Source organism: Oncorhynchus mykiss, chromosome 7 (genome assembly GCF_013265735.2).
Source record: "Oncorhynchus mykiss isolate Arlee chromosome 7, USDA_OmykA_1.1, whole genome shotgun sequence".
NCBI lineage: Eukaryota > Metazoa > Chordata > Actinopteri > Salmoniformes > Salmonidae > Oncorhynchus > Oncorhynchus mykiss.
In genome coordinates this window covers 62,663,851-62,677,310 of record NC_048571.1, presented here as the reverse complement: position 1 = coordinate 62,677,310, position 13,460 = coordinate 62,663,851, and the positions used below count along the sequence as shown (strand labels likewise).

Genomic DNA, 13,460 nt, shown 5'->3' with positions numbered 1-13,460 from the left:
AAGAGTGCTCAAACTAGATCAGTGTGTGCCGCTGCCTGCCTGTTGACAAGTAGGAGCTTATGTCACTCAGGACCCCACACACCTAGCCTGACACAACACATACAGTACATTCGCCTGCAGACACTATATCTCTTATCACACATTCAGTACATGCACACACAAACTTTCACATCATGCCGGTATTTCTCTGTCCGCCCCCCAAAACACACACACCACCAGCAGTGCATGCAGACCCCAGACAGTCAGGCCATTCCTCATGAATCTTTCAGCAGAGTATTTTTAAAGACGGCAGTAGTTATGCAAGTGTCACCTGTCATGTGACCTCTACAGGGACCAGAAATAAGGGGGGATTACTGTCCTCTCTCTCTCTCGCTTTCTCTCTCTTTGTTTCTTCCCTAGTTCTACCCCCCGCCTCCCATTTCTTCCTGCCCCCCCCCCCCCCCCCCCCCCCCCTAGCACATGCCTGCATGCAGTAAGCCCCTGGTTTAGTGACTGATGTCTGTTACAGAAGCAAGTTGTCATTTATTGCATTATTCTTATGTGGAAGTGGGGTGTGTAGACTGACATGGTGGGGTGTGCAGGCTGACATATGGTGGGGTGTGCAGGCTGACATATGGTGGGGTGTGTAGGCTGACATGGTGGGGTGTGTAGGCTGACATGGTGGTGTGTGCAGGCTGACATATGGTGGGGTGTGTAGGCTGACATGGTGGGGTGTGTAGGCTGACATGATGGGGTGTGTGGGCTGACATGGAGGGGTGTGTAGGCTGACATGGTGGGGTGTGTAGGCTGACATGGTGGGGTGTGTAGGCTGACATGGTGGGGTGTGTAGACTGACATGGTGGGGTGTGTAGGCTGACATGGTGGGCTGTGTAGGCTGTGCAGGTGACATGGTATGGTGTGTAGGCTGACATGGAGGGGTGTGTAGGCTGACATGGAGGGGTGTGTAGGCTGACATGGTGGGGTGTGTAGGCTGACATGATGGGGTGTGTAGGCTGACATGATGGGGTGTGTAGGCTGACATGGAGGGGTGTGTAGGCTGACATGGTGGGGTGTGCAGGCTGACATGGTGGGGTGTGTAGGCTGACATGGTGGGGTTTGTAGGCTGACATGGTGGGGTTTGTAGGCTGACATGGTGGGGTGTGTAGGCTGACATGGTGGGGTGTGTAGGCTGACATGGTGGGGTGTGTAGGCTGACATGGTGGGGTGTGTAGGCTGACATGGAGGGTTGTGTAGGCTGACATGGAGGGGTGTGTAGGCTGACATGGAGGGGTGTGTAGGCTGACATGGAGGGGTGTGTAGGCTGACATGGTGGGGTGTGTAGGCTGACATGGTGGGATGTGTAGGCTGACATGGTGGGGTGTGTAGGCTGACATGGTGGGTTGTGTAGGCTGACATGGTGGGCTGTGTAGGCTGACATGGTGGGGTGTGTAGGCTGTGCAGGCTGACATGGTGGGGTGTGTAGGCTGTGCAGGCTGACATGGTGGGGTGTGTAGGCTGACATGGTGGGGTGTGTAGGCTGACATGGTGGGGAGTGTAGGCTGACATGGTGGGGTGTGTAGGCTGACATGGTGGGGTGTGTAGGCAGACATGATGGGGTGTGTAGGCTGACATGGTGGGGTGTGTAGGCTGACATGGTGGGGTGTGTAGGCTGACATGCTGGGGTTTGTAGGCTGACATGGCGGGGTGTGTAGGCTGTGCAGGCTGACATGGTGGGGTGTGTAGGCTGTGCAGGCTGACATGGAGGGGTGTGTAGGTTGACATGGTGGGGTGTGTAGGCTCTGCAGGCTTACATGGAGGGGTGTGTAGGCTGACATTGTGTGTATTCTCCCTAGGTACCCTGGAGCCCCAGCTGTCTGCCCTGCTCTGGTTGGGTATGTTGGCATCGTTGGCTATCGTGGTGGCCATGCCCCAGCACCTTGGGGTTCGCACCCTCATCATTGCCACCATCCTCCGTCTCATCTTCTCTGTGGGCCTGGAGCCCACCCTCTTCTTGCTTGGAGCCTTTAACGTATGTCTTCTTTGGGAAACGTGTGTGTTTGACTATATTGTTATCCGACACTAAATCTTAATTTCCATGTTCTCCAATGTCAATCCAGATGGCCTTGCTAGCTCTCAGTAGCCCCCCTCTCTCCTCATGCCCTCCTCACATCACATTCATCTGCACATGCCCACCCCTTTACGTACCCACTACCCACACACCCTGTCCCCATGTAGACCTCCCTCACGCCCCAGCCCATACCCACTCCAGTGCCCGCTCTGCCTATGGCGTAACCCCCTGGCCTGACTCCCTGGCTGGCCTGGCACGGCCTGAGTGTGTGGTCGGTCGGCTGTGAAATGCGTCACTAGACGCTAGAGGCTGACACCACCCTTGCAGCTGCCCAAAATTCCCTGGAACTGCCCCTTATACACGGCCCGCTGCCCTTTCCCCCTATGTCCTCAACTGGCCCCTTCTGCATTCCTCTCCTCCTTCGGTCTCCCCTCCCTCCCTGTGGCTGGGGGATAGATAGCGATCCCACATCCATCTACTGAACCGCAGAACTACTACAACTCCTAATATACTGCCAAGAACAATCCACTGCTAGTCCAAGAAATGCCTGTCCTGTAGGATCACGTTGTGTCTGATTGTCATCATGGAATGTCATGTAGTGAATGTCCTATGAAAATGTTCACATTTTATGCATAGAAAGACAACATATTATAGGCCTTGTTATAAGCACAAATTAGCGTTTTTCTGTCTTTAACAAGTTATACAGCATTATGGCTGGATACTTTAAGTTAAGCATTACCTCACAATCCTTTATTGGTCAGGTCTCCCTTGTGAAAGAGGTCTTCTGACCTCAATGGAACTTCCTGGTTAAATAAAGGTTAGATCAAATAATAATGGTAATAAATATGAATGTCTTCTGTCCCTGCAGGTCTGTAATAAGATCATCTTCTTGATGAGTTTTGTGGGGAACAAAGGGACGTTCACACGGGGCTACAAGGCCATGATCCTGGACGTTGAGTTCCTCTACCACCTCATGTACCTCATCATCTGTAGCCTGGGGGTCTTCGTTCATGTCTTCTTCTACAGCCTACTGGTATATTTACATATATATTCTGTATGTTAATATATATTGCTGCTGGTGAACACACAGTCATACTTAATAGGAAGCTGTCTAGCAGTATAAGCTAATGTTGGTAGAAACCTCAATGGCCAAACTCTGGTTCAAAAGCCTTTGGTGTGGCTCCGAGCACAAACAGGGCATATTTAAGACAGACAGACGCAGACAGACAGACACAGACAGACGGCGGCGCACAAACAGACGGCGGCGCACAGACAGACGGCGACGCACAGACAGACGGCGGCGCACAGACAGATGGCGGCGCACAGACAGACGGCGACGCACAGACAGACGGCGGCGCACAGACAGACGGAGGCGCACAGACAGATGGCGGCGCACAAACAGACGGCGGCGCACAGACAGACGGCGACGCACAGACAGACGGCGACGCACAGACAGACGGCGGCGCACAGACAGATGGCGGCGCACAGACAGACGGCGACGCACAGACAGACGGCGGCGCACAGACAGACGGCGGCGCACAGACAGACGGTGACACACAGACAGACGGCGGCGCACAGACAGACGGCGGCGCACAGACAGACGGCGGCGCACAGACAGACAGACGGAGGCGCACACACAGACAGACGGAGGCGCACACACAGACAGACGGAGGCGCACACGCAGACAGACGGAGGCGCACACACAGACAGACGGCGGCGCACACACAGACAGACAGACGGCGGCGCACAGACAGACGGCGGCGCACAGACAGACAGACGGAGGCGCACACACAGACAGACGGAGGCGCACACACAGACAGACGGAGGCGCACACACAGACAGACGGCGGCGCACACACAGACAGACGGAGGCGCACACACAGACAGACGGAGGCGCACACACAGACAGACGGAGGCGCACACACGGGCAGACGGAGGCGCACAGACGGGCAGACGGAGGCGCACAGACGGGCAGACGGAGGCGCACAGACAGACAGACGGAGGCGCACAGACAGGCAGACGGAGGCGCACAGACAGGCAGACGGAGGCGCACAGACGCACGCAGAAACACACGCAGACGCACGCAGACGCACGCAGGCAGACACACACAGACAGACACACACACAGACATGCACAGACACACACACAGAGACACAGGCAGACATGCACAGACACACACACAGAGACACAGGCAGACACACACAAACATACACACAGACACAGGCAGACACACACACACACATTCTCTTTTTGGACAAATATATCAATCCCCCCACACACACACACAAACCTTGTATTTCCAAACTAGACAATAATACCTCTACAAAGGTCAGAAAAAAGTAATCATTCCAAACAGAAAAAACAAGAAAATCCAAGAAAATCATTTTCTGTCTTCCATTCTGTTTCTATATTAGGTCTAGCTATAACTCTGTGTTGTCTCTCGTGCAGCTCTTTGACCTGGTGTACAGGGAGGAGACTCTACTGAACGTGATAAAGAGTGTGACCCGTAACGGTCGCTCCATCGTGCTGACAGCAGTGCTGGCCCTCATCCTGGTCTACCTGTTCTCCATCGTGGGGTACATCTTCTTCAAGGATGACTTCATCCTGGAGGTGGACCGCATCCCCAACACCACTCTGGGTGAGTAGGAGACCATAGAAATATTACTTCCTGCTTTACTGCTGTGAGGGAACTCAATATGGCGTAATTGATGAGAATTGGGATGCCCGTTAATTCTATGGAGACCAGTGATGTTTATTAGGCTGGTCCCAGATCTGTTTTTGCCAACTTGCTAATTCCTCAACTCCAACAGAGTTGGTAAAACAGCACTTGGGCCAGGCTAGATGTTAATGATCTTTTTTTCACGGCTTACTGAGTTACACAGTCACACAATAACCAACATCCCTCACACCCCGGCCTGCTATAATATATAGTACAGGAAACACAATACAATATTGTTATGTGGAGGTGTTGTTCTTCCGGTTGTCATTAGCACATGTTGCTAACTAACCTGATGTCCCTTGTAGAGAACGGGGTCAGTATGCCCAATAAGCTGGTGTCTGATGGGATGTGTCAGTCTGAGAGTGGAGAGAACAACTGCACCACAGAGCTTCAAGTGGATGGTACAGTACAATACTCCAGCAAACTATATAATAATATATGGCCTACTGCAAAAGTTTCTGTCAACCAAAATCATTTCTCAAAGGCCTTTTATCAGATTACAGCATGTGATCATTATCGTGTGTGTGTGTGTGTGTGTGTGTGTGTGTGTGTGTGTGTGTGAGAGACAAACTAAAGCAATGATTGGCTCTGATGCAGTTGTGGCGGACTCCTGTGTTGTCATGGAGGCTTGTAACCCATGATGAAACATAATATCCTGCATCGAGGACAACCCTCCTCGGTATCAGACAAAGGCAGCTACAGCTTGTCCGATGCTCACCTTGAATTTAATTCCGCTGTTCTCGCTACATACATTCAGTCTGAAACTGCCATCCTAGAAGTCCTTAGTGTGACTTCAAAATGAAAGGCGTTGTACAAAACAAATTCATTAGCGATAGGTTAGATTCGTTAGAGACGATCCAATCAACGTTGATAGCGTCATCATGTAGGCCGGCTCTGGCCCAACCCATTGGTTTCTGGGACCAATCAGAACAGTCAGAATGTGTTCATTCTAGAAATCATAGGGGAGGGGTGCAAATCCAGACTCATCATGAAGAAGAAACGTCAGTTGGCCGGAGCGATGTGGATGGGTATCCAGGCAGATCTACTGCAGCACTGGACTGGCCTGAGGCTGCAGGGGAAACATGCTGACCATTCTGTCTATCATTCCATGTGTCACAATGCTGCCATTGGCAAGGACATTCTCACCTTTATTGTTAAGGCTCGGTTGCCGGTTCTTCCAACAAAATATAATCTAGGACTGGTACCTGCCCGGCAAACCATGACCTGTTTTGAATGTTACACACTGCGTCAAATGTAATAGGGACTGTTGCACATTTACATACTAGACATGACCGCCTCATTCACCTGATAGCCAGTGAGGTGGGAAAGCACACATCCGTAAACACTCCTGTGTAAAAGGAAGTTGATGTGTTTTCCTGTGTACCGAATCTGCCAGATATTGTCGGTGTGGGGGAGGTTTTCATTTTGGAAGTGGGTTTCTCATTTGATTGTTATAGGAAGCAGGCTTTACTGACAAGTTTCTTAAATACCAGCCCCTCGTATCATGTTTTGGAGAGCCTTGGATATATGTGCAAGTTGTTGGCACTGATATTTGGCATTCTTGTCCACGTACATAGGCTTACTGTATGTGGCCTTCAGATTGCTGGCTTGTCTAAGACTAAAGCAAAGCAACCGGTGAGGTACTGCTCTGTTTCTGCCTTTATCAGCAGCCTCTCTGTGTGGAGAAGTGGCGTTTTGTTTCCTTAAGTGTAACCAAGACCTTTGAAACGTTTGTATCCTTTGTGTAATGTGATTTGTGGATTCAAATGAATTATTTAAAATGTGTGTGTGCTTAACCCTCCTACCTGTCCCTCTCCCTCAGACTTGTTGGATGACATGGAGGATGGCAAGGAGCGTACATGTGACTCTCTGCTCATGTGTATCGTCACTGTGCTGAGCCACGGCCTGAGGAGTGGAGGGGGGGTGGGAGACGTCCTGAGAAAGCCCTCCAAAGAGGTAAGCACACAGACCAGACCCCCACCCAGCACACTCTGGAGAGAACACAAAGTGTCTCAGCGTAAGACTGCTGATCTAGCGACAGTTCAGCTTTTTAAATCATGAAGAAGAAGGACCTGATCCGAGACCAACACATACTTTGAGATTTTCTGAATACCGATCCAGACCCAGTTCTAATATAGAGTTCAGTATCATCTGTAGAGTTGAGATTTTGTTGATAGCAATAGATATTTTCCTCAGAACCATTCCTGCTGTTTGGCCTCCTCCCTGTGTGGAACTTGGTACGGTCTGGAAATACACTATATACATTGCCTTGCGAAAGTATTCGGCCCCCTTGAACTTTGCGACCTTTTGCCACATTTCAGGCTTCAAACATAAAGATATAAAACAGTATTTTTTTGTGAAGAATCAACAACAAGTGGGACACAATCATGAAGTGGAACGAAATTTATTGGATATTTCAAACTTTTTTAACAAATCAAAAACTGAAAAATTGGGCGTGCAAAATTATTCAGCCCCCTTAAGTTAATACTTTGTAGCGCCACCTTTTGCTGCGTTTACAGCTGCAAGTCACTTGGGGTATGTCTCTATCAGTTTTGCACATCGAGAGACTGACATTTTTTCCCATTCCTCCTTGCAAAACAGCTCGAGCTCAGTGAGGTTGGATGGAGAGCATTTGTGAACAGCAGTTTTCATTTCTTTCCACAGATTCTCGATTGGATTCAGGTCTGGACTTTGACTTGGCCATTCTAACACCTGGATATGTTTATTTTTGAACCATTCCATTGTAGATTTTGCTTTATGTTTTGGATCATTGTCTTGTTGGAAGACAAATCTCCGTCCCAGTCTCAGGTCTTTTGCAGACTCCATCAGATTTTCTTCCAGAATGGTCCTGTATTTGGCTCCATCCATCTTCCCATCAATTTTAACCATCTTCCCTGTCCCTGCTGAAGAAAAGCAGGCCCAAACCATGATGCTGCCACCACCATGTTTGACAGTGGGGATGGTGTGTTCAGCTGTGTTGCTTTTACGCCAAACATAACGTTTTGCATTGTTGCCAAAAAGTTCAATTTTGGTTTCATCTGACCAGAGCACCTTCTTCCACATGTTTGGTGTGTCTCCCAGGTGGCTTGTGGCAAACTTTAACCGACACTTTTTATGGATATCTTTAAGAAATGGCTTTCTTCTTGCCACTCTTCCATAAAGGCCAGATGTGTGCAATATACGACTGATTGTTGTCCTATGGACAGAGTCTCCCACCTCAGCTGTAGATCTCTGCAGTTCATCCAGAGTGATCATGGGCCTCTTGGCTGCATCTCTGATCAGTCTTCTCCTTGTATGAGCTGAAAGTTTAGAGGGACGGCCAGGTCTTGGTAGATTTGCAGTGGTCTGATACTCCTTCCATTTCAATATTATCGCTTGCACAGTGCTCCTTGGGATGTTTAAAGCTTGGGAAATATTTTTGTATCCAAATCCGGCTTTAAACTTCTTCACAACAGTATCTCGGACCTGCCCGGTGTGTTCCTTGTTCTTCATGATGCTCTCTGAGCTTTTAACGGACCTCTGAGACTATCACAGTGCAGGTGCATTTATACGGAGACTTGATTACACACAGATGGATTGTATTTATCATCATTAGTCATTTAGGTCAACATTGGATCATTCAGAGATCCTCACTGAACTTCTGGAGAGAGTTTGCTGCACTGAAAGTAAAGGGGCTGAATAATTTTGCACGCCCAATTTTTCAGTTTTTGATTTGTTAAAAAAGTTTGAAATATCCAATAAATGTCGTTCCACTTCATGATTGTGTCCCACTTGTTGTTGATTCTTCACAAAAAAATACAGTTTCATATGTTTGAAGCCTGAAATGTGGCAAAAGGTTGCAAAGTTCAAGGGGGGCGAATACTTTCGCAAGGCACTGTGTATATATATATATATATATATATATATATATATATATATGAGTATGTGGACACCCCTTCAAATTAGTGGATTTGTCCTCTACACCTGTTGTTGACAGGTGGATAAATCGAGCACACAGCCATGCAATCTCCATGGACAAACATTGGCAGTAGAATGGCCTTACTGAAGAGCTCAGTGACTTTCAATGTGGCACCGTCATAGGATGCCACCTTTCCAACAAGTCAGTTCCTCAAATGTTTGCCCTGCTAGAGCTGCCCCGGTCAACTGTAAGTGCTGTTATTGTGAAGTGTAAAGATCTAGGAGTGACAACGGCTCAGCCGCTAAGTGGTAGGCCACACAAGCTCACAGAACGGGAGCGCCGAGTGATGAAGCGTGTCTGTCCTCGGTTTCAACACTCACTACCGAGTTCCAAACTGCCTCTGGAAGCAACGTCAGCACAATAACTGTTCATTGGATGCGGGTTTCTATGGCTGAGCAGACGCACACAAGACTAAGATGACCATGCCCAATGCCAAGCGTTGGCTGGAGTGGCGTTAAGCTCGTCGCAATTGGACTCTGGAGCAGTGTAAACGTGTTCTCTGGAGTGATGAATCACGCTTCACCATCTGGCAGTTCGACGGGCGAATCTGGGTTTAGCGGATTCCAGGAGAAAGCTACCTGTTCTAATGCAAAGTGCCAACTAAAGTTTGGTGGATGAGGAATAACAGTCTGGGGCTGTTTTTCATGGTCCGGGCTAGGCCCCTTAGTTCCAGTGAGGCGGCAGGTAGCCTAGTGGTTAGAGCGTTGGACTTGGAAAGGTTCCAAGATCGAATCCCAGAGCTGACAAAGTAAAAATCTGTGGTTCTGCCCCTGAACAAGACAGTTAACCCACAGTTCCTAGACCATCATTGATAATAAGAATTTGTTCTTAACTGACTTGCCTAGTTAAATAAAGGTCAAAAAATAAAATAATTAAAGTAAATCTTAACGCTACAGCATACAATGACATTCTAGACGATTCTGTGCTTCCAACTTTGTGGCAACAGTTTGAGGAAGGCCATTTTCTTGTTTCAGCATAACAATGCCCCCATGCACAAAGCGAGGTCCATACAGAAATGGTTTGTCGAGATCAGTGTGGAAGAACTTGACTGACCTCAACTCCATCGAACACTTTTGAGATAAATTGGAACGCCGACTCCGAGCCAGGCCTAATCGTCAAACATCACTGCCTGACCTCACTAAAGCTCTTGTGGCTGACTGGAAGCAAGTCTCCACACCAATGCTCCATCATTTAGTGAAAATCCTTCCCAGAAGAGTTGAGGCTGTTATAGCAGCAAAGCCGGCACCAACTTCATATTAATGCCCATGATTTTGGAATGAGATGTTCGACGAGCACGTGTCCACATACTTTTGGTCATGTAGTGTAGGTTTCCTCCGAACTCATAGAGCCTCATAGAGAAATGTCTACTCATGTCTTGAACTGGTACACAAACTGTGTACCTCCTAAGAAGGTCATTTGACCTGTAGCCTACATTTGATAATAATGGCAGTTAATTATTTTTTTTACTTAAAAAAAATAATAACTTTAACTAGAAACTTTTAAATATCAATCTTTATTTATACAGCACATTTCAGGCATGGAATGCAACTCAATGTGCTTTACATGGAAAAAACAAATAAAAAACTATAAAAATAGAAAAATGTACTACACAACAAACATAACATAAAAAAAACTAAAGAATGACACAAACTAAAGAACTAAAAAGGAAAAGCAAAGCTAAAAATAATCTATTTTAAATATGTCCACAGTGTTCGCCCCCCTCAGGTTCTCTGGCAGGGGGCATAATAACTAAAGGCTGCCTCTCTCTCCATACCTCTTGGTCTTAGATAGTTAAAAGGTCAGTGCTAGAGGACCTGAGGGATCTACTGGATACATAACTTAAAAGCATGTCTGACATGTATTGGGGTGCACAATCGTGGATTGATTTAAAAACCAATAGAATCATCTTAGAATGAATTCTAAAACTCACAGGCAGCCAATGCAGAGACATTAACACCGGTGTAATGTGTGCTCTCTGGTCTTGGTCAGTACCCGTGCTGCAGCATTCTGTATGTTTTGCAGTTGACCAATGGCTTTCTTGTGTAGACCAGACAGGAGAGCATTACAGTAGTCAAGCCTGCTTGTAATACAAGCATAGATGAATCTCTCTGTATCAGCCTGAGAGAGAAACGGTCGCACCTTGGCAATGTTCCAAATGTGGTCAAAAAAGCAGTTTTGGTCACATTGTGTGATTCAAAATGTTGTTCATAATCTAAAATAACACCTAGGTTTTTTACCTGCTGTATTGCTTGTGAATTAAAATGTGCGGCTAGATTCTCTCTGCTTTGGCCCCAACAATAAATACTCTTGATTTAGCTGGAGGAAGTTGTGAGCCATCCAAGTATTTAAATCACTAATGCAGTCTAATAATTTATCCGTGGAGCTAAAATCCTCTGGTGACACAAAAATGTAAAGTTGCGTATCGTGTTTGTAGCAGTGAAAATCAATGCTGTGCGTTCTGATAACCCTCCCAAGGGGTAGCATACTGTATATAAACTGAACAGTTCCGGACCCAAAATCAAAAATTTGTGGAATGCCACGTGATATGTATTTTCTCAAAGGTTTGATTTTGGGTCCGGTACTGTTCAGTTTATGACACTCTTGACCGGTTAAATAGGTCCTAAACCAATTTAGAACTGGACCGGAGAGACCAACCCACTTCTCCAGTCTGTCCAGAAGGACATCATGGTCAACCGTGTCGAATGCAGCACTTAAATCTAAGAGTACAAGGACAGAGAGCTAAATATTTTCAGTGCAAAGCTTTTTAATCTTTGCCCACAAAGCTGTAAAATGCTTGTTAAGGTTAAAAAGAGGTGCTTGACGAGAGAAGAGCCTGTATACGGTGCCTGACATTTCAGCCTGTTTGCGTAACTGTTTCTTGTGGTCGTAACTGTGTGACATCTGGCCGCTTGCACCTGTGTTCTTATGTTTCAAATCAACACACATGATTCAGGGCCGATTAGGCTAAGTCCCTGCTCATAACCAATGGCCCCTGTTCTGCCTTTATGTAAAAACCAGGGCCGTGTTCAATATAGTCACCAAATGGAAGGAACAGGGAGGGACTACCTGGACCTGTCCAATAAGAGACAGTCATTTCCACCTTTCATTGCAAAACATTTTCAGTTGTGTACCCAAATAAACAGGCCACGCTATCTCTCTGACCCAGGTCACGTCATCATATGTCAGCCCAGTATGATACTGGGCCCCACTTTCACTGTCTAACATTTGGCTTTTTTCTGACCTTATTGTCAGTGTGTGTTATATGTTCTGTGTGTTATTTCTTTGTGTTACATGTGCTGTATGTTATTGTTTTAAATGTTATGTGTTTAATCCACAGGTGGGCAACTCCATCCTGAAGGGTCACAGTGTGTCCAGTCCACTAAATCAACTAATACTGCTTTACATTGATTTCATTTATTTGATTGGTTAAATAAGTTTATAGGTTGAGCTGTTAGTGGTGGGTTGGACCAAAAATCTGTTGGTCATCTCTGGTTTAGTCTGTACACCCCACACTTTGTCAATTTCTACTCAAAGTACCAACAATAATAGCTATAGTGTGGTACAGTACTGTATATGTTGTTACCTGGAGTTTATAATGCTTTATAATGTGTTATAACCACTCCTCTCCCTCCAATCCCCCTTTCTCTCTTTGTAGGAGCCTCTGTTTGCGGCCAGGGTGATCTACGACTTGCTCTTCTTCTTCATGGTCATCATCATCGTCCTCAACCTTATCTTCGGAGTCATTATCGACACCTTTGCAGACCTGAGGAGTGAGAAACAGAAGAAGGAAGAGGTCCTGAAGACCACCTGCTTCATATGCGGTGAGAAGACATAGCTGCCCTGTCTCTAGCCTGAAAAGAACAGAACTACTAGTCACAACTGGGGTAGCCATGTATTCTGAATCGTTTGTTTTCAGTTGCTTAGTAGAAAACTGGCATATCAATGTAGGTTTGTTGTATTTTACAAGATATGGTTACATGGTATTTCATCTGGATGGGTGTCACCTCATGAGTAAGCGCAAGTCCTGAGTATGACAGGAGTATGCAGGTAGTGCACACACACCCTCATGAGTAAGCACAAGTCCTTAGCTTGACCTTCTTCAATGTATGTTAGTTTACTGCTGTCCTTCCCTCTTTTCTCCCTGTACAGTATCTCTCTTTCCTCCCCTTTTCTCTAGAAGACTGAGTCATGGAGGCTTCCTGCCTGCCCAGCACTCCTTTCTTCTCTCTCAGCCAGTCAGGTTGTGGGCCCCAGTGGGCAGCAGATATATTAGTATTAGTCCAGGACCTGTACTCACATAGTAGGATCAGTTTTCCCTTTTAAATCATATTGAATAAGAGGTGGGGTGGGGGGGTCCTAGATTATCACTCCTACCATTATACTTTTTTGAACAAGGCCCTGGTCTGTTGTCGGGTTAGGCTGTATGTCTGTGGAGGTGGTCTATGACTCACACACGTTACATAAAGCCTGATCGGGGGGGGGCACGGCCCCGTCGTCATGGTTTCATGTGGGAACTGAAGCAAAGAGGAGATGGGAGCGAGATTAGAGGGATTGTCTCCCATCACAGAGAAAGAGATGGTTCTTCAAGCCACTGACTTTGTCTCCTCTCAGCCCCTCCTACAGTTAAAGTATTGCCTTTGTGCCTCTTCCAGTGCAATCAGAAAGTATTCAGACCCCTAGACTTTTTCCTCATTTAGTTATGTTACAGCCTTATTCTAAAATGTATAACATTTGTTT

General features: G+C 47.0%; 1 protein-coding gene across 9 annotated transcripts in view; it reads left to right on the top strand.

Annotated features, from left to right (window-relative positions):
- Positions 1 to 13,460, top strand: part of LOC110528182 (inositol 1,4,5-trisphosphate receptor type 1) — a 175,444-nt gene that overhangs the window by 145,115 nt on the left and 16,869 nt on the right. For all 9 annotated transcript variants that reach the window (XM_021610038.2, XM_036983724.1, XM_021610040.2 and 6 more), the window contains 6 exons: positions 1,833 to 2,008; positions 2,916 to 3,080; positions 4,495 to 4,684; positions 5,071 to 5,166; positions 6,588 to 6,721; positions 12,379 to 12,544. In XM_021610038.2, the coding sequence (XP_021465713.2) occupies positions 1,833 to 2,008; positions 2,916 to 3,080; positions 4,495 to 4,684; positions 5,071 to 5,166; positions 6,588 to 6,721; positions 12,379 to 12,544 (927 nt within the window). The remainder of the gene's footprint in view (positions 1 to 1,832; positions 2,009 to 2,915; positions 3,081 to 4,494; positions 4,685 to 5,070; positions 5,167 to 6,587; positions 6,722 to 12,378; positions 12,545 to 13,460) is intronic.